The 21,231-nt window shown below is 44.5% G+C and overlaps 1 protein-coding gene across 1 annotated transcript in view; it reads left to right on the forward strand.

The window, feature by feature from the left end:
• The window catches only part of ANTXR1 (ANTXR cell adhesion molecule 1), a 111,308-nt gene that overhangs the window by 74,585 nt on the left and 15,492 nt on the right, over positions 1–21,231 (forward strand). Inside the window, exons 15-17 of the mRNA XM_005438156.3 lie at positions 3,708–3,803; positions 4,297–4,464; positions 11,809–11,889. Of these exons, the coding sequence (XP_005438213.2) occupies positions 3,708–3,803; positions 4,297–4,464; positions 11,809–11,889 (345 nt within the window). The remainder of the gene's footprint in view (positions 1–3,707; positions 3,804–4,296; positions 4,465–11,808; positions 11,890–21,231) is intronic.

Below are 21,231 nucleotides of genomic sequence, written 5' to 3' on the forward strand. Positions count from 1 at the left end.
AGATATGGGAGAAGGAGAAAGGTAACCTTTCAAGAGACGGGCATTTACAAGAAAAAGATTTGGGATGTTATTGGCAATAGGTGAGGCGTACGCATTACACCACGAAGGAGTGGAGTTTCATAGCCAGATTTCATGTGAAATGTCAAAGTAGGCCCAGCACAGAAAACTCAGTTAGTGTAGAGGTGGTGGAAGTTGGGTTTAGTCGCATCATAGTTGCAATGGGAGTGCTGGTGTTAATTCCCTTGACCTTAGGAGACCTTATGTCATCTTCCTGTAGCTCAGTGTCTGAGCTATAGAGTGAGAAAAGCTCAGTATCCTTTCATCTTCATCAAAGCAGGGGTTTTCTCTTAACTCTGCACGTGCAGTGCTTTGCCCTTGGAGATATAACTTCAGGCAAGATCTTGAAGAATCTGTACCATAGATAAACTAGGAGTTTCTGTCATTAATAAGACCAACAAAGGCTGGTTTTCCAAGCATTTGTGTGTCAAGAATGAGTTTGTATGTGGATTTTTGGTACCTCATGAGAACTGAGGTCTGTCTTCAGCCTGCTCCGTAGTGGAGCACCAGTAGAACATCTTCTCTTTGATGGTCTTGTGAGCTGTGAGTGCTTTCTGAGAATAGTTTGCAGGCTTGGGCCAGTGACAGGCAAAGATACGAGAAAAACCAAAGCGATGAGTTTATGCATTTGCAATTTAGACGCCTGGCAGAGTGTAATGTAACAAGCAAAACCTTCCACAGCAGAGAGGAAATGTTTCTTGAGAACTGAGCAAGGTGTCCTCGAAGTGTAATAATGCCTCTGCATCAGGGAGGTGGCCATGCAATTTGGAAATGAGTCCAGCCTTCGGAGAAAAAGGAGGCAGTAAGGAGCCAGAAGCCTTGAGGACAGCATATTCACCTCCATGTTTCCTCAGCTGTAAAATTAGATGATAACATCTCTTACTCAGAGGAATGATTGTCCTGTCATGTCTTACAGCACTTTGTGCAGGCAGAGCTCTCTATAAATGCTGAATTCTGACAAGTTTCAGGCATTGCAGAGACAACTGTGAAAATAATTATAAGGGTGGGGAGAGGGGTAAGTTGTCCAAACTCTTTTTTTCTATCTGGCCAAATTTAGTATGAATTCTTACCCTGAGTGGTTCAGATGTCCCTAGTGGAGCCTAAATTATCCTTGTGTTACCCACAGATGAGGTTCCCTCAGGTCAGGGTCAAAGTATACAGAGCCTGGCAAGGACTCTGAGATAAACACAGATCTTTGTTGTCTGAAATCCAGCAGTTATGAATCTGGATCTCAAACTGTGAAATGTAGCTCTGTCCTGCTTCTTATTTTTTAAAAGAAACTCTAGCTCCATCTAAAGCAGATTTTGGGGGTGGAAAGATGCCAAGTTCTGTACAGTCAGTTTCCAGCATCCTTAAATGCTCTTGAATTTTCCGGGGCTGTTTTTTATACTGCTGCTGGGTCAGAGCTGAAGTTCCGTATGCAATCCTTCCTCAGGCAAAAACCCCATTGCAAAGTGTAGAAAAATATGGGCCAAACAGCGCCAGGACATGAGAATTTGGCCCTGTTTTATTGGCTCAGATCTTCTGAACAAGGCAGTGATTTAGCATGCTGGACATGGGGATTGTATACCTCTTCCTTCTCATTTTCCTGCTGTCTCCCTACCCTGACCCCCAAGTTTCCAGTTGCTTTCCTTTAGCTGCTCACGTGTGCTGGGAGCATATTTGCCAAGTGTGTAGGACATCACTGGTGGTTTGGGTTTTTCGCTTGTATTGCAAAACCTCCCATGCCCTTCAAAACATGTAAACAGACTCATCTTGAAGAAAGCTTGTGACTCCTTTGTTTTTCAAGTGTCCGCTGTTGTCTTTTTGTGCGTGTGCTGTTTCTGTTGTTGTTCTGGCAGAAACGCTCCTATCTTAGATTGAAGTGACTTGCAGGGCTTTTAAGGGCTTGTGGGGAAGATTTCCTAAACCTTGGTATTTCCTGTTGTGAGAAGGCCAGTCTGTGCTAAACTGAAGAGAGCGAAAGAGAATTGCTGAAGGAAAATATTTAGATGGCTTTGATTCCAATTTTTTAAAGAAGTCCTCATGGAAAACTTCATGCAGAGATATAAGTTCTTAGGTTGCAGCAAAGAGCCTCAGCAGCTCGAATGAGAGCAAGAGAAAGAGGTCAGCTATGAAGGAGAAGAACCTTGTATTTATGACTCAATTGTTCACTCTTCCTTTAGATCAGGACAAATTTTGCAGCTGAATTTATGTGTATTTTGAAAAACAGAAATGCTTTTGTTTGACATGAAAAGCATAGTTTGTCTTGGATTTTTTCCTCCAGTTTTTTCAGTTTTCCTACTGGGGAGTTCAAATTCAAAGTATTTTTGGCTTTTCCAGTTTTGGAAAGCTCCTAAGTTTTGGAGTTTTGCCGAATCCCTGTGAAAAATTAAAGAAAGGGGAAAAAAAAGAAAAAAAGAGGGACCATTTTCATTTCTCTCCACATTTTTCACAGGAAATACTTCACGTTTTTGATCAACTCTGCTTTTCTGCTTTGCCAGTTCACAGCCTGAACTGTAGAAATTAAAGGGAAAGGCACTATATAGGTCAGAGCATTTGTGGAGTTGTTACATAGTGCAACAAAGAATATAGAATACACTGGCTAGAACTTTAGGTAGACTCATTTCAAATAAACTTAAGGAGATTTGCTTGATTTGCTAATTTGGCTGTCCCTGAATCTCATCATGAAGGCCAGGGTCCTGAACACATTTAACTTTGTGTATGGCGCTGTGCCATGGGTTTCTGCCTGCAGTACGTAAGGGTAGAACACATTCAAATTTGTATAGGATTAAAGTCTCATTTTTCACACAGAACTTGACTTCCTCCTGGCATAAGCCTTGAAAATCTGTGAAGCCACGTGGACTTCCATGGGCAGCCTCCCTAACAGAGGCAGAAGTTCATTAGAAGAACTAATTCCATTCTTGTAACTTTTCCGTTAGGCTTTTCCATCCTATTACACTTGGCCAGCTCATCTCAAAAAAACCTCATCTCTGTGCTGGGCATTCATGCTGGCATTGTTTCCAGCTGTGCTCCTAATCTGCCTTCACTTAAGGAGCAAATTTGACTTGCTTTCTTGTTTTTTTCCCCCATTCTGTCAAATCTGAACTACAATACGATGAATTTTCTGGGTCCCGGAGGGTTCCTCCGGCATGGGGAGCTGCGAGTCAGGGAAGACTCCCCAGAGCAGCAGCTCTTCTCTCCCTAGTCACAGGTATGAGTGAAGGGGTGGCAAAGAGGTAAGTCCCACCTTCCGTCACTCACGGCTGGTGTATCAACCAGACTTGGAGCCGAAAGACCCCGGCTCTTCAAGCTATGCTGAGTGCTATTTTGGTGGCTGCTTCTTCAATGATTTTGCAACTTGGAAACAAATTACTTCCCCGAATTTAAAGATGATGAAAGACAGTCTTCTTTAAAAATAAATTTTAAAAAGGCAAAAATTGTGTTCTTGCTGGAGCTGGACTGTACCTTTCAAGTGGTGGTGGTGTTTATATCACGAAACATTTTCTTTTCATGAGTGTACATCCTCTGGAAAATAACCAGTGAGAGATCACAACCTCGACTGCACTGGCTCGAGCAGGCTCAAAGGGCCACATAGCCTGTGACTGTTTATTCCTTTCCATCTCTAGCCGTGTTTCCTAACAGTGCACTCCCTCCCTTCTGTTTTGTAGGAGGAAGATGACGATGGCCTCCCAAAGAAGAAATGGCCAACAGTAGATGCCTCATATTATGGTGGACGAGGAGTTGGTGGCATCAAACGAATGGAGGTAATTAGACACCAGCTCAGGGATCGAAAGATCTTATTTGTGAGCTGAGCTGTGATATCATCCTGCAATTTTCCCAGAAGGAAACGCAGGGGATAGGCACAAACTTCTTTAAGCTTTTTTTGTACATCTGAGCCCAGATCTTTTTTATATAGGAATATTTGAAAGCAAAACATGGATTTCTGAAGTTTGGGACCATCTTTTTCCTCTAGTAGATCCTGGCCTGTGCCTGGGATACAGGAGCAGTATTGCCACACAAATTACAAGGAAACGTTTTTGGTTTTTCTGGAAACTTTCCCCACTCACATTTCTTATAAATCACAAAGAAGTTCAAAGTCTGGTCTCTAGTCTAGAAACAAGCTTCACAGCCTGTGCATCGTCCTTCACCTTGGATTTGGACACTGGGAAAATACAGACAAGGATCTGGTTATTACAGCAGGAATGTAAGTCTCTGCAGCAGCTACTATTGTAATATGCTCTGGTGCCATCTTTTCAGGTACGCTGGGGAGAAAAGGGCTCCACAGAAGAAGGCGCTAAGTTAGAGAAAGCCAAGAATGCCAGGGTCAAGATGCCAGAACAGGAATATGAGTTCCCTGAACCCAGGAACCTTGTGAACAACATGCGCAGGCCTTCCTCTCCTCGGAAGTGGTACTCTCCAATCAAGGTAAGTCCAGACCAGCCTTGTGCTGCATAGGAGGTTTCCAGGAGATCTGAACTCATATCCAGGAGATCTTTTCACATCTAAGGCTATGATGTAGAACGGCCCACAAACCTGTGATCTCAAGATGCTGCTAAAGTAGCTGTGCATGCAGGGGTCCCCCTGAGCTTGTGCCTAGGGAGGTGCTGTAGAAAGAAGCCACATGGGGCAATGGGAATTTCCAACCAGCTTGATCAATTTTTTGGGGTTGCATTGCTTTCTTAGACCAGAATAGGATCCTGATCTTGTCTAGTAGCATAGCTAGCTTCTGTAAAGTGCTTACAGACTCGACTGCACTTCTAAGGTCAGGCCCTTTAGTCCACACTACATATTCCCTGAGATGCAGGGAATAAATAGCATCCTTTTTCCTTAGAAAGAGGGGAGAAAATAGGAAGAAAATTGCTGCTAAATGTCATGAGGGAGAGTTGTCCTCAGCAGATCAAGGGTTGCAGTGTGGCAGATGGATGCCTGCCAGCAGGCATGGGTCATAGGGCCAGGCTTGCTGCAGGGCAGTATGCTTGCCTCACAAGGAGAGAATGCCCTGCAAGAAGTGTTTGGCTGAAATAGAGTGCCTCAGATGCAGAAGGTCAAATTCACACTGATATCAGGTCACATGCAATGCATAGCTGCGCAACAGCCACCCATAAGGAACTGGGAAAACTCCCTCCCTGCCATCTGTCCCAAGGGCAGGCAGCTGTTCTTCAGTTTGCCTCCACTAATACAAATGGTTGGCAGGCACAAAACTTGCCACAGAAACAAGCAAAGCCACTGAAGACTTCACTGAAGCAAAACTCTTCGTTGCGCATGTGAATGCTTCTCGTGGATTAAGAGAAACAAACCACACAAAACAGGCATCAGCTGCGTCATCCAGTATGAGGGAGCTTCAGTGTCAGAAAGCTAATCTTTTGCATTCAGGGCAAATTAAGCTGCCGTCAGGAAAGGAGGACAGCTTAACTACTGTATAACTAATGAAAAGAAAAAAAGAAAAAAAAGCCAAAACAACCACACTCCTGTTTCTCGGGCTTAACTCTTCCGGGAAATGCTAAAACCCTTCTTGTCTCTTTTTGGTCTGGGACTGTTTGTAGCAGCCCTGTAGTTATCAGTCTCAGAAAAGACTGAAAATGCCTAATTCATATCCAAGTGCAACCTTCCACCACTGGAGCTTGGACCTCATTTCGAAGACTGGAGATGCTGGTTAGGGGCTTAAAAACCCTCTACAGGCGGTTTATTTGCAAGTAGTCTGCAAAGAGGGTGTGTGTAGCACATGTAGTAAACCTTTTGGTCTACAGGGCTCACTTTATGCTGGGGAATGAGGAGGTGCCTCACTGCTGAAAAACAGAGCTTTTATTCTCCTGGTTTCTTCCTCCCCAGTAGTAGTCAGTCTAGTCAGACATATTCTATTAGCCAAGTTATTGCAATGCAAATATACTACACTGCAGTACACCCAGGTTTCCCTGTGTTGTATCTCATTACTGATCAGCTCCAAGCAGCGTCCATAGGAATTTGGGAAGTCACATGTTTTGGCTTTCCTCAGCCATTGATCTTGCAGCTGGTTCAAATCCAGTGTTGGGAATGGCAAAGATGCACAAGGGAGTAAAAGTGGTTTCCGGAGGATACGGAAATGTGAGCCTCTTTGAAAATTTGGTCCAACGCCTTCTCTCTTTTCCCCCTTAAAGATTATCATCTAATAAACATAGCCTACCAACAAGTCATTTGCAGTTGTGTTATAATGACTTCAACATGTGTTCATGAAGGTTATTCATTCCCACAGTGGAACCAGGTTAGAGAGTCAACTGTTTTCAGTTCAGAGTGGGGAATGCAATAAGCACCATCCCATATAGCTGCTCCTTTGTTCCTAAATGCATTGCATTGTCACTTTGCATCAGTGCAGAGCATTTGTAAAACACACTCATCCCATCTGGAAGACTTTCACTCCTACTGTGTGCTCATGGAAATGACCTCATCCAGCTGAGAGATGCAGCTCCGTTGCTTTTTGCATGCTGTAGTCAGAAGGGTTCACAGCACACAAAGCTGTAGTCTAACCACTGAGGAGCTGACAGAAACACTGATTTTAGCACAAAAAGCCCTGAATACATGCTCAGGCAGCTGGAATCCATGAGGGTACAACTACCTGAGATCATCAGTTGAGAGCTGAGTCCTTTCCCATAGAAAATACTGCGGAATTTCTCCCCTCTTCCTTCACCAGTTCTCACTGTTGGGTTACAGCCTCAGGAGTCTTTCAGTTAATTTTCAGAGTTTATTCTGCATGGTAGGAAATCAGTTCTGAACAGAGGAGTCAAGTTTGTTGCAGATCTGTGTCCCAGCTGGAGATTGTCCAAAGTTCAAGAGAGGCTTGGAGAAAAGACAATGAGCGTAGGGTTCAAGTTCAGTTCTGACTGACTAGAAACAGCTATTGCATTGTAACAGCAAGAATTCACTTACGGGGGGCCTGCAAATATTAGGAGTGTCTCATGGGGAATATATATTCTTAATTCCTTTATACAGTTTGAACAGTAGATAAGAGAGATACTTCTAGAGTATAAGGTTCCAGTCCAAGACCCTGTGTCCACATACTCCCATAACTTTGGGGTACTCCATATTTGGATAGTATTTAGCAGCCTGTGGACAAGAATTCACCTAATTATTAACTGCCACCACACCCCTTATTGAACTGCACCCAAAAAGACAGCGTATGCAGATGGGATAACTGAATTCAATGCTTTCCCCGTGTAGAATTATGACGACTCATCAAAAAGAGGGGATCATTTCTATGAAGCTGGGGTCCTGCTATTGCTCTCCCCGTGCAGTAAGGAATTAGCAAAATTGGCAAAACTCATCAGCACTCTTGGCAGAAGCTCTTGACCTGAGGATGTGAGCACACGAAGATGAATTTGCATGGTGTTATGCAGGGATGCTATCACAGAGCCATAACAAGCAGAGAGAGGTGAGAAGGGATAGCCTGTTAGATCATCGGGTCTGTACGCTCAGCCAGAGCAGGGCTGCTAACTTGAATCTATCCTTCACTGCTTTTTCCAGTCTGGTTTTTAAAATAACACACGGGCTTCCACCACTTCTCAGGGGGGAATATTTCAGAGACTACCAGACCTCACCCATAAGAATTGTCCCCTGATACTCAGCTTAAATTTTCCCTCATCCCCATGCTCCAAGTGCACTTGGCTCTTTTGGTTAAAGCAGATGTTAAATTTCCACCCACACCACTGGACTGGTTGAAACACCTCTTTGGAAGGTAGAGAAATATGCATGTAACAAATTCTGTAAAAAAAAAAATAATCACTGGTTAAAGGAGGAGGACAAGGAATTAAATCTCAGGAGCAATGAACCAAAGTAACGTGAATCTGGCAAAGGGCCAGGAAATTCACATTTTGGGGCCAGTCATCTTGCTGGCCAACAGGCCTCCTTTTCTCCATGCAGTACAAGTGTCAGCCTTTACTTCTGCCTTTTGCCAGTTTATCTGATGGATTTTTTCTTCCCTTTTTTGTTACTCTTCCCAGAGTAACGTCTATAAGGTAGGTAGACAGCTGAAAGTGGATACATTGCTTTTTGAAATACTCCAGATTTATTTGCTACCAAATGTGGTTACTGACACTTAACAGATTGTGGTTATTACTGTTGTTGTTATTCTTATTTGCTGCTGTTACTTCTTAGCACGATGCCAACTGGATTATCCTGCTTTTAAAATATCACTTCAACAGTTTGAAAAGTCAGTGCAAATAACCCAAAGAGAATGACAAGTCTGAAAACTTCTTAAGAAACTTAAAAAATCCTCAGTTCATCTGACAGAGGGATGGGCAGCACAAAATGTAGATGCAAGTGAAGGATCATAAAGGACCGTCCTTTAGTTTTAATTTGGTTCAGGACATGCTCCCTGCTATAGCCAACCACACAGCTCTCTATGCTTTGGTTTGGTTAGCAGCTTTGCTCCTACTTCTACTTCTGCTTGTATCTACCTGTCTTACCTCGTTACCTCTCCTCTCTTCCTCCTCCTCACAGCATTTATAGTACTTGTTTGACTTCAGAAAGACCACTATCGCTCTCTAAAAAACAATGCAGAAAGGACCACAACACAAGACTAAACTCACTCTTTGTCTACAAAAACTCACATGCAGGCTCTGCCTCAAGGCTGAGGTTGCAGCAGCAACTGGTGCTCTCAAAAAAAACCCACCACCACCTCAGGTGAATCCTAAGTGGAGGCTACTTAAGCATTAACTAAACTATGTGTCCCTGGCACGTTTTCTAGCCTTTGTCCCTCCTGTCTCTACAAAGCTGACATGGCACAGCTGCCTTGCTAGAGGAAGCCCCAGGGCAGCCTAGATTTCTAGGCAGCTTACAAGAAGACTGCCTCTAACTGAGACCACCAGGTGCCAGGTCTCAGGAGCACTCTAGGCGTCAGGTCATTCACGAGACCAGGGTCGATACAGTACTGAATTAACCAGCACTTCAGGAATAGAATGTGTTTATGTTAAAGCAATGGCTGAAACTGTGCCCTCCTTCACTTGTCATCTGCCCTGATTGTTTCTTCTTTCTGGTCTTCATAGCTAGTAGGACTCAAAGCTTTATTTGCCTCCAGACCTTTTTTTTTTCAATCCAAGCAACCTTGTGCTTCAGTTCCAGGAGTTCCCAAACACATAGACACAGCCCACTCACTAGAGAGCACAGAAGTGTTTATATTTCCAAGTGAATGCATTGACATTTTCATTTCTTCAACCAACATCATCCTTTCCATGATCTACTCTCCCTCTCTTCCACCCAGATGTCTCAGGCAGACTCTGAAGCTCCATTCAGACTCCCAAAGATGGAGCTCTTGGCTTTTCCTAAGAAATCTTGGTAGGCTCTTGGAAATCAGGACTGTAGAGTAAAAAGGGCTTTTTTGTTCCATGGAAAGTTGTAATTTTCCCCTATAGTTTCCTAAAGGAGAAATGGAAGAAAAAGGTACTTATTTCTTAAGTTGTCAGAGGAGACAGGAGATCAAGAGCTTCAACCAGCTCTGATGTAGGGGGAAAGATGGACTGGGGAGACAGGGATGGCTTTCCTCTGGTCTAAGAGTCTGTGCTGTCCAACTGCAGAAGAGTCTGACAGAGGAGTTTCTGGCTTCTTCCTTTGAGAATAACACTTTCCTGGCTCTCGCCGTAGGAAGTCTTTCCCCCAGTACCCTATGGAAACAAGATCTGTGCAGTCATTCTGTGTGTCTGTCCGTCTCCACCCATGTATCCCTCCAACTCCCAAATAAGCTTTGAACCGTTGGCTCAACACACTGATCGAGGAATATAGGTCTCAAAGACGATTACAGCCCTAGTGTTTTCTTGAAAAGGGAAGAGAAAGGCTCAGCATCCCCATGAAAGGAGCAGTAGGCATTGAGCTTTAATTAGCTACCGGTGAACCTGGGTCACAGAAGGACCTTTTAAATACCCTGGCTGCCAGGAAGGTCTCACCTTCACAAACGCTGAAGTTTACTCTCAGCCATGGAAGCCAAGCTCTCGGGAAAGCAAGCTTCCTTACTTGCTTTCTTTTCCCACCACCACTGCAATGTACAGCTTGCTTTTCCATTTCCTTAATTTTATCCCATGATAGTTACATGAGGCAATTCTGCTATCATAATTTTTTTGTAGTCTTTATTTTCAGGAAACAGGTAGGGATCATACATGAGTTTCTGAGTCCACTTAGGGGTAGCAAGGTCTTTGGGTTTGATTCTTGTCATCACAGGAACTAGTTTTATACCAAGGGACGACTTTGTACATTCTTAGAGTAGCTTGTGTCTGTCTCTGCAGATACAGTAAAGTTTACTGACTTACTGGTAGGGGTTTTGTTCATGGGGCCTGCTCTCATATCAAAGCATTTGTAGCATTTGGAACAATACTAATGGAAAGCTTAATAAACACTGCCTGTTGTTAATCCTTTCCAGACATTTTTACAAATCTCTGAGTATCATGCACTTCAAAGACCAAGGGTCAAATGAAGTTAATGTGAAGAGCGTTTGATAAATTAATTTTCAGCTTCTAAGATGTCTGTAGCCTTCCACTGAGCCAGCCAACATGCTGCCATCATGTACACCCTTCTACAGATCTCCCAGAAACTGAATCCATTTGGAAAGTGAAAGCCTGGCCTATTAAAATGGGGATACAGCAGGGGATTCTTCAGCAGCAGATGTACGTTTTGGAGCAGATGATTCAGTGGGTATCTCTACATTGCAGAGCCCTGTGCTGCTCCTTCTGGCCTTGTTCAGCTCATTTGGAAAATAACCGCAGGCTTGGCATTTTGTGTCGCTGCTGAATTTCAATCAGGAATGAACACTGTGTCTGCATTGCAGAGAAGCATTGCAGGAGTGGCAGGGAGGGTCCGACCCCACATCTCAACCAACCTTTCTGTCAGCAAGAGATTTATTTCAGCGTGTTGGGTTTTCAGCAAGACTTGTCTGGGTCTGTGCGTGCGCACATGTGTGCGGTTGGGTGCGGGCAGTTGGGTATGAGACCACCCAGTGAGGTGAAGGGCTTGTCAAGACCAGTGCGGTGTGCTGAGGGTGGCGTCTGCGGGGCAGCTGACACTGAGCTCATAGGAACGGAGGACTCGGAAAGATGTGTTATTGCCTGGAAAAGATGCAAACGTTAACTGACATATGGGGTGCGACTGGGGAGCTTGCGTGAGACTCAGTAACCTGATGCTCTCCTGCTAGCCTGTAGCTGACAGGAAAGATTAAGCGGGTTGTTATGTAGCACCTAGCTGTGACTCAGCTGTCTTGGCTGCGTGGAGAGACAGGTTTTCAGTCAGTTGTCCCTAGCAGATTGTTTTGAGATATAAATCAGAATTATTCCTAATGTGTCACAGTGGTCACCTAGAGCTAGAGGCAAGCCACTCAGCCAGCCAGAGGAGGCGGCTGGATGGTGAGGAAATGCGTCGGATAAACTCACCTGATTGCTTTCTGCATTGAGTTAGCATTTTGCTAGCAATGATGTCAGGAGCTGAGTAGGTATGAGACTCTCTCTCAGCCCAGGACGTATCTAAGTCACCTATTACTTTTAGAGATTTTCAGAAGAACACGTAAAAGCTGGATGCACGGATACTGTTGTCTGTCAGACACACCTGCTTGTTGCTCATCTGAAAGCCTCTGCCTTTGCACTTGCAGCAAGTTCGGAGTTTCTGTGAGAAAAAAATACTGCTCTCCAGCATCTTGTACAAGCACAGGAAATGATTAACTAAAAAGTGTGTATGTCTAAGCTGCATTGTCCCTGCACTGCACTTAGCACAGAGCACTTGTTCTTGCACAGAAGATTAACACTGTGTTTCTTTTGATTGCAGGGGAAATTGGATGCTCTCTGGGTCTTGCTGCGGAAAGGTTACGACCGTGTATCTGTGATGCGCCCACAGCCAGGAGACAAGGTAGTGTGCCTCAAAACCATTTTCTTTTAACAGCTAGGAAAAAATAAAATATCTTTAAAGTTTCTGACTGCCTTTACATGTGGAACTGAAGGCAGGTACTCATGACAGCTTAGAAATAAAAATTCAGTCACGCCTGTCCGCTTTGTTTGCGGCCGCAGTTCATGCGGTTTAACTGATGTGGTTTCAAGTACAAAAATTATCCAGGTGCAGCGAACGAAATACCCATTGAAGAGCCCAAAATAATCTTGCTCTTAGATAATAGCTGCTTTCAATTAATTACATAAGTAATTCTAATGAATAGTAAGGAATATCGTTACATCTGTTCATTCACTGAATCCTACATCTTGGAATAAAACCATGAACATACATAAATATATATATATATGTACACATACATAAATTTAAACTTCATGGGCACTTCTACAAAGCAAAGTTTGCAGAATGAGGTTTGGACTGTTGTGTGAGAGGGAAGAAGTATTTCCATATATTTCTAGTGAAAACTGGGTTCATGCCGGTTCCTATACATTAATGTGTACTTGTGTGTGGAGACAGAAGCCATTAAAGAGGATGGACTTATGTCACCTTACAGGAATGGTACCGTCTGTGGCAGCTGGGTACTATTGCTACCTCTCATCTCCAAGGTATTAGTCTCTTCCTTTTCAGTGGAATTAAACAGCTGGGTGGTTCCTAAGTAATTTCAGGACAGTTACCCTGAAAGATCTCTGGGGGTACCTGGCCGAGCACTGAAGCTGGCACACACTCATGGGTTGTGTTGAGCTCTGAGCACCCAGCAGATGCCGGGACAAGCAGCTGGGAAGGGAGCGTGAGAGCTGCACCTGGGCTTTGCAGATTTAGTGTGCGTTCAAGGTACACAACACGGGTGAATTGAAATCCCTGGGGTAGCCATAAGACATCCCCTAACTCCTTGCGATGTAGATGGTTACACCCAGTTGCCCAGGGATATTCCCAATCCAGTTTTTCGTATCTCCAAGGGTAGAGATTCAGCACCTCCCTGAGCTCCTGTTCACATTTGCCTCATGGTGAAGAATGTCAGTTATATTAATGCCTTATGCGGTCAGTTTACATACCTCGGACATAAATCAACAAAGGAGCTTGGAGCTGCTTCAGGAATATATCTGGGCCAAAGCACAAGTAACTGTGTAGCGTTGTGAAGGCTTTTTTGGTGGAGTATCATAGGTCTGTAACGTTTGGCTTCCTGTAAGGTTTGCTATGGAATACAGGACCAATGAACTTTTGTGAATAAAAAGGTTTAAGATTTTATTCCTTCGGTGGGAAAATTTGCTGAAATGTCTTCACTGAGTGTGATACCGATTTCTGGGAGAAGAGTTCGTAACATACAGATTGCTAATGCATGGCAATTTTCCCGCAGAAGTCAGGGTGTGAAGAACGCCTGTTCTGTCAATAACTTTTTTGACTTGGCAAGCTCAGTTAATTTACAGGAAAGATGCCACTTCCATTAATGCTAGGGAAAATCCAGAGCAGTTTAATTGAAGCTGATACAGTTAACAGCGATTTATACTAGTGCAACTGACAGCAGGCTCCATTCCTTTTCAGTGATGTATCTCTTAGACATGCAGCTCTGTGTCCTGTCAGAGTAAGCAATACCACAATTCGCCCATATAGGTGTTTTATGATCCAGTCTCCAAGTAAATTAAGCTCTTTATGATTCCGTTGTGCTATAAAGAATCTCTGACTTGGGTGCAAGTATAATTTAGTGTGAAGGAGAAGCTGGCTGAAAATGCACCCATGCTTATAGCTGCTAAAATACCTGTTTCTCTGCAGCTGACTCCTGGACGACTTGCTAATGTTTGGACACTTTCCTCTGTCAATATGAAGCGCTTCTCGGACTTTCTTTGAGGGTAGATTGCTCTAAAGAATATTTGTTTTCCTTTGTGTAAACAAAACTATGATCCCGAGTGTTTGTTGTCTTTGAATAACCACGTGTGATCCTCTTGATGTTTTTAATCACTTTCAGACTTAAGCAAGCAGTTCATGTTTGTTCCTTTACAGTAGTGACATAACTACCAGGTGACGTCACCCCCAACAGTCCAGGCAAAACCAACATAAGGACACACTGTAAAACACTGAAATTACTTTAATTAGTTTATACAGCTGAAATGGCAGAATTAGGTAGGGTTTTCCCCTCCCCTATTCAGCAAAAATGTGTGTGGGGGTTGTTTCCCTACTTCAGATTTAAAGCAGGGAGAGGAATCTAGCTTTCAAGCACTGGGTTCAGCTTTGTGATTCCCGAGTCATCTCCCATCTTGTTACAGACATTGCTCATGATTTGGATGCTGGTTTTAGTCTGTCATACTTCACTTTCTCCTTTGTAGACATAGAAAGTGATTTTACCAGAGCTGGGGGTAAGGACGGCTGGCTTTACAATATTTAGAGGCTTCGGTGCAAGGGACTGGGAAGGGATAAGGCAATGTTGCTGCTAACTAAACTACCACAAACTACAACTGTGCCTTGGGAGACAGATTAGTCAAAATGAAAAGCAAAACGTTGCAAAAATAGCCGCAAAATTGGCACCTCTCAAAATAAGAAGACTCTATTTGATTGCTGCCAATCTCCCTTTATTTTTCTCTGTGCCACTGTTGTTCTATGAGAAATTTAAATGTGTGCCCAAACCTTAGGATACAACGGTGGCGTGATTCAGGCTACTTTAAGGCCAGTGGCTTCTCCCAAGTCAGCAAACATGACATATTATCTCATAAAACACGCTACTGTTCTGGTGTGGTTGGGAATCCAGTGGGAAGGTCAGTGCTGAACTGATGGGGACAGCAGCCTGGAAACATCTGCCAGCGTTGACTGCAGCTGTCAGTGCCTTCAGTGCAGACAGTCCTGAGCCAGGGTGAGCAGTTTGCTTTCCTTGCAAGAAAAAATACCAAGGAAAAGGAGCAATTCCACAGAAAACTGTTTCAAAATGAAACCTATGTCCTTAGAACAGTGTTGCAAAAGAAGAGGATTGGATGCATTGCACTGAAATGATGGGAAATTTCTACCCGTGCAAACAACTGTGTGGCCGGTATCCCCCACCCAGGAAGCCAGGGCTGGTTTTGATGAGCTTGGATCTAATCCCTGCCATTAGCTTGGAGACTTTATACCAGGACCACAATGAGAGGGCCTCTGGGTGATTTATAAACACAGCCCTTCCTCTGAAGTGGATGTTTGATAAAACAAGTTTAGTAATCTGTTCATCATTTCCTTCATCCAACCTAGGACATAGTTCTTGGCATCTCTCCGGCTTGCAACAACACTCACAGCAGCAGCATTTCAACCCTTTGCTGTCCAAAGACAGGACCACTTTTGAGGTGGGCTGTGCACTGGGTCACTTAGCAGACACAGTTAGACACCTGGTCCCATGCCAGGAACACCGCCAAGCGCCTGGGAGGTCCGACGGCTGACAGCTAGTGTGAGGAAGGTGTCTTTTGACACAGTGCTCTGAGGTACGGCATGTCACCACCTTGACCTGACGTGCAGACTGAGGCCAGCTGGCTGTATCCAACTGGCTTAGATGGTCCTAGTGCAGGAGATGTGAAGTGCAGCACTAAGGAGAACGTTCACACCCAGGAGCCTTGCACATTCACACGCAGGCACCTAGATGCTCTCCCAGCCACGTGTAGTGCTGGCAAACCCTACACCAGCTGAAGATTAGCCGGTGGGGTAGAGCTGTAAGAGCCATTTTGACAGTGGTAAGCTCAGCTAGAAATTCCTGTGGCCTCTCCATGTGATTCCAAATCGTTCCTTTGGGCCAGGCAGCGCAGACCAGGGCCACAGCAAGGACAGACTTGGTCCTCACCAAGTTGCAGAATCTTCAGTGGCAGGTCTGTGGGCTTTCATAACTGTTCACTGGCCGATTTGGATTTGATCCTGTTCTACTGGGAAGCGTACATGAAGGAGGGCTCTACCCAGCTTGTCAGCAAAGGGGCCCATCAGAGCTGGTACCGACAACTCCAAGCCTGTCGTGTGGCTTTAAAGCGGAGGCGCGGGGGCACAGGCGGTTTGACACTTCAGCCCCAGTGCACTGCTGTAAACCTTGCCTGGCCAGTTGCAGAAGATGGGAAGCTTCAGGCAGTCAGATGCAGGGCTTCGAGGTATTGCTGCACAAGGCAGGGCAGCTCCCGCTTGCCAGCTTTTTCCAGACTGCCTAACTTCATCCCGGTGCCAGACTTTCACAGGGTGCTGCCCTGTATGCTATCTGCTGCACCATAGGGGACCAGGCCACCCATCACTCCTGTCGCAGGTCCTCTGCAGGAACGCTGGGCAGTGGAGGCTGGGCACTCTGGTTTGTCTACCTGGCAGTCACACAGAGGAGTTCCAGACTAACAAGCTCCATCTCAATCATACCGTGCAGCCACTCAGCGTAGATTTCATGACACAAGCAGAATAAATACTTCAGAGTTACTTAGCAGCACGCTAGCATGCCCATGCTGCCAACTGCGTACGAACTGCCAGCCATAGCAGTCTTTACAGCGTGGACATGCCCTGGGAATGAGAGAACCAGTGATTAGCCAAGCATCTTACAATAACCAGCAGTCTCAAACGGAGCCACCAGATAAAAAACTCACCACGTGGTGCATTCTCAGGCTAGAGAAATATTCAAAGCCTGGCAGGCAAAATTTATGGCTAGTAAAGAGGAGCCTGAAATTTGCAGACAGAAGCCTTTGACCGTCTGATATTCCAAAAAGCTGCAAGGAGGAGTTGTGAAAGCAATTTGTACCTCGTTTCTTCTCTTTCCTGAAGCAAAGAAAGAGACAGATTTCAGCTCTTGGTGCTGTCAAATGGGCACCTTAAATCACCCACTGGTCAACATCAAAAAGTGTAGCCAGAAGAAAAATAACTGAAAGGCATCTCTGTTTGCTTTGGAGCCTGTGAAGGAGTTGGACTTAATCCCAGGGTTACATCATCTTCATATATAAGCAATCCCTTGCTGTAATCAGTTACTTTATCCGCTGCCAGCACATTAGCTGAGCTGTTCAAAAAGATTGCTTGCGTTGAACGAAACATGGATTCAGCTTCACTGTGTTGACTAACGTTACTGTTTATCTGCTGTAGCCCACACAGCCTCCTAGGTACCATACCAATTGTCAAGAAAGATGTCCTCTGCCCTGAGGCTCACATTAGTCTGTAACAAGCCATTGGTTCAAGGGTCGTGACTAATAAATTTGCAATTTATATACATCGCAGTGGATCATGTGGGGACTGAAGCTCAGATTCCAGTCGTCTCTGTGACCTCAGACAAACTCTTATCCCTGCCTCTTGTCCATGCCCCAAACCCTTTAATCAAGGTTGCTATGCCATGTACTAGGACTGTTTCTTCGCTGCAAAAGGTACAGTTAAAGAAATAACTGAATAGTAAGTTCCAGATACAGGGCTAGATCTTTCTGGACATCAGAGAGCTGAGACCTCTTCAGGGAGAACTGCCAGAAAGGATGCCTGCTCGTAGCGTGGCAGCAGCCTGAGCCAGCCTTAGCCTTTCTGCTCCGTCAGAGCTATGGCTCTAGATGTTGGCAACAGCTCCTGGTCAGCAGGTTGTTACATCTGTGACACAACTGGCCACATGCCCATCTGCATTTTCAAGAAGAAACCATGAAGCAAGCTTTGGTCTGGTTTGCCGAAGGCTCTTAAAAGTGCATCTTTTACCCCAAAGCAAAAGGAAAAGAGAGGGATGTTCAGGACCTGTTTTGAAGTGCACCCAGAGAGGCTGAGATGCACGAAAAGGTTGTGAAATTCTTTTTTTGGAGTCAGACCTGGAAATGATCTGAAGTTACCAACAGACACAGATGTTTCCAATAAGGCAAGGAAGTCAGAGTCACATGGGATTCCTGTGGTCTTCTCACATTTTCAAGAGACTAGGTTTGCATTCTTGTCAGCATTAATGAGGTTATTTTTACATTTGAAACATCATCAGATGGGGTGATGTAAAAAAACATATATTTTCCAGAAAACTTTATCGCTTTTATAACAGAGTAAGGGAATGCTTGTTTATGCAAATTGCTCACAAAACACAGGCTCCAAATAATTAGTGTCACTTCAAAGTGTCAGTTGCATTTCCTTGATAAACATTGTTCTGTCAGGGATTTATGAGAAGATTATTAAAATGTTTTTCAAGCTCAGACTTGGCCAGAACCATCTCAATCTGGGAGCAAATTATATTTTAAATTTTTATTGCATAGCATTATTGCATTTTCATGTTGTGTTTGTATAGGTGAATATAGGTGGGCATAAATATGGAGAAAAAGTGTAACAAAACTGTAATTATGTGTAAAGATGTATCCTACCTAAATTAACGATGATGCAGGGGGAGGAGCTTTTTCCAAAACTAGTATAATGTTGCAAGTTTACTGGTGAAATCACATATGCTCATATCTTGTTAGATCTCAGTGATACAGTTCTGGTACAAACTGTGGTTAGCTATGACCAAAGGATGAGGCTACAGAATACATGAAAATGTGCCCATTAAAGTAATTGCAATTGTTCTTTTTACTATGAGAGGAAGAATGTGTGTGTGTGTGTGTGTGTGCGCTGACATAAAAAAATGATCTTAATACAAACAGAACAGTCAGGGTATGAAATGAGACAAATTTATAGCCAAGTTGCATGAATCTTCACTACAGAAAAGCACTGATTTTTAACAAAAGCTTACAAAACTCCCTCTGCCTTGACGATCCTGCTAATGTTTTTATATTGCACTGAAATGCCAAAACCTCAAACTAACTTGATTTCAGGCTTCGCTGTGAATGTTTCGTGCAGCCTAAGGAGTTCAGATGACCACTCTGCATTATATCAGGCTTCGTCCCAACTGACCCTTTTTTGTAAAGGGCCAGATTCTGCAAAGCAAGGACTTGCTCCTGCATGTAAAGTCCCATGGCATTTCTGGAGAATCACTGAAGCACACACCCCAGGGCTGCTGACCGAGGCTCTGCCTTTGCACAGCTGTGCAACAGGGGACAGCGAAGAGCTGTCGAACCCCCAGCCCATAATGTTCTGCAAGTCTTAAGCCTAGTAATGGATAGCTCTTTTCATTTGCATCCTGCTATTATAATTCTGGATCTAAGATGTCTAACTGAGCTGGAAGTCTGTGGGCTATTCTCATATACGGGGAGATCTGAGGTTTGGGCACCAGACTGGGAGTCGAAACCTAGAGCTGCTCTGGTCTCTGCTGGTGACACACAGAGTGACCTTGACTGAGCTACTTCATCACCTTCCATTTCTCAGAGGCTTTTCCTGTCTTCTTGATGAGGCTAATCCAATGTCTTTTCTTTCCCAAACGGTGAAAATGAAGGCTGGAACTCAGTAATAAATTTAAAGGATTAGCAACAGTCACGGCTGTGGGCAGGGACAGTTCTGTTTGCAAGTACCTGCCTAGGTTTGCACAGTGGCCTGTGGGGTGACATGGTCACAACATGATGCTGACGGTACAGAGGCGCAGGGTTTGGGTGTTCAGGTCTGTCTGTTTTAGACCTGCGCGATGCTTAGATAGTTGAAAGCAGAAGTCCAGCAGTGTTTCTTACACGGTGTGCCAGGGTTCATTTTTCTTTTGCAGGCTGAGGTGTTACCAGAGGAAGCTCGGTGGGAACTAGGAGCTAGCTTTACCGAGTCTGTCCACATGCCGTCTCTGGCACCTGTGTCAGCAGACTTGGTCCTCAGTTCGTGGGACAGCCCTCCTGAGCACTCCTAGCTGAGTGGGCAGTCACCACTGTGGCTAAAAAATGCAGAGGAGGAAAAAACCAGCCTGAATTGCCACCACATTACAATAAAATTTCCCTCTTCTCTGTCCATTCTTATGCTTTGAAAAACCTGAATAACCTTTCGCTACTGTAATCAGGTGTTTCACAGAGGAGGTTAGCGCTGGCTGCTGTACCGTTTGAGGAATGTGAATGTCTTTTTCTGTCTGGCAAATTCACAATCTCAGGAAACGAAGTCTCCTTTCTACAGCTTTCCCTGTCTTGTGGAGAAAGCTGTGTACTTGCAAAGACCTATCTGAGAAATAACTAGTTGTCTCTCACTTCCCACACAGTGCTGAAATAGAAAGGAATTAAATCTAAACTAAGAAAAGGACAATGCTGCCACATAGCCTGGAGCCTTGCTCCTTGTTCGTTATAGTGGTGTGTTCATATGCTCCAGGCATCAGCTTAAATCAAACCCATTGTCCCAGGTGCTGTGAAAACCAGAATCTCAGCCTTGTGAGAGGCAAAGGGCGAGAGCAAGGATAGACAGATGGAGTGAGAAACCCTGAGACAATGTGGCAGTACTAATTTATCTGAATGTTAAACAGCGGATCTACAGCGCTAGCTGCAATAATCTGTTAGTGCAGTTCAAATGCACTTAATGCACACATTATGCACACATTATGCACACAAATGCACTTAAACCACAAGGAACAACTTTTGTTGCTGGTTTGTTCTCCCTCAGCACATCTCCCAGGTGGCTTCCCAAGAAGGAGCAGTGCAGAGTTCTAGCCAAAACTGAGTGTGTGTGTGTGTGTGTGTGTGTGCACGCACATGTACATGTGTGTCAGAGCCTGGAGCAGGCACTGCCTCTGGTGATCAAGCCATAGGAGGGGGAGCCTGCAAAACTCTTGCTGGGTCAGAGCAACTAGTCCTTCTGGACTAGTGGGACAGGGAATCAGACTGTCCGGTGTGTCTAACTGTGCAAAATTTGCAGAATATATTTTTGTTTGCCAGAGGACAGATACCTAGGTGCAAGCAGTTAGATAATGATGTGGGTTTCTCCATCTAAGCAGTACCACCTCCTCTCTTGATACAAAGGCAGATGCTTGTGTTCCCACTGCAGTTCCTCTTTCCCTCCCATCCTCCCTAGCCCCAAGCACACAACTGCATTTTGCTCCTCTGAGAAACTATACGAAACAGGGTTTGTCCGAATTTTAGTACAGTGATAATGATCACAAGTGCTGAGCTGTACTGTAAAGTGTGATTTTAATTGAAGCAAGAATTTAGCCTACGTAAGTGTTGACTCGAGATTTCCAGAGCAGTGAGGGACTGGGCAGGCTCTCTACTCTGAGGATATCCCTGTGTGGGGCTCATGGAAAGGGCAGCCTTTGCTATAAGGAACTGAGAAAGAAGAGGGGTTCCTAGTTTGTTTTAAAGAGCAGAAGGCGAAACAAGCCAATGGAACACCATAGTTCAAAGTTTCCTCTGCATGGAGTAAGTAGCTCTGCAGCTGTGGGGTAAATGAAATTACTTGGAGTAAAACCCTTACTGGAGATGTGCATATTACATGGAGTGTAATAACACTGTTACGGGGGTGGGATTGCAGAACCAAGGAGACCAGATGCAGAAAAGTGTTTAAGTATGT

The sequence above is a fragment of the Falco cherrug genome, chromosome 18, assembly GCF_023634085.1.
Source record: "Falco cherrug isolate bFalChe1 chromosome 18, bFalChe1.pri, whole genome shotgun sequence".
Taxonomy (NCBI): Eukaryota; Metazoa; Chordata; class Aves; order Falconiformes; family Falconidae; genus Falco; species Falco cherrug.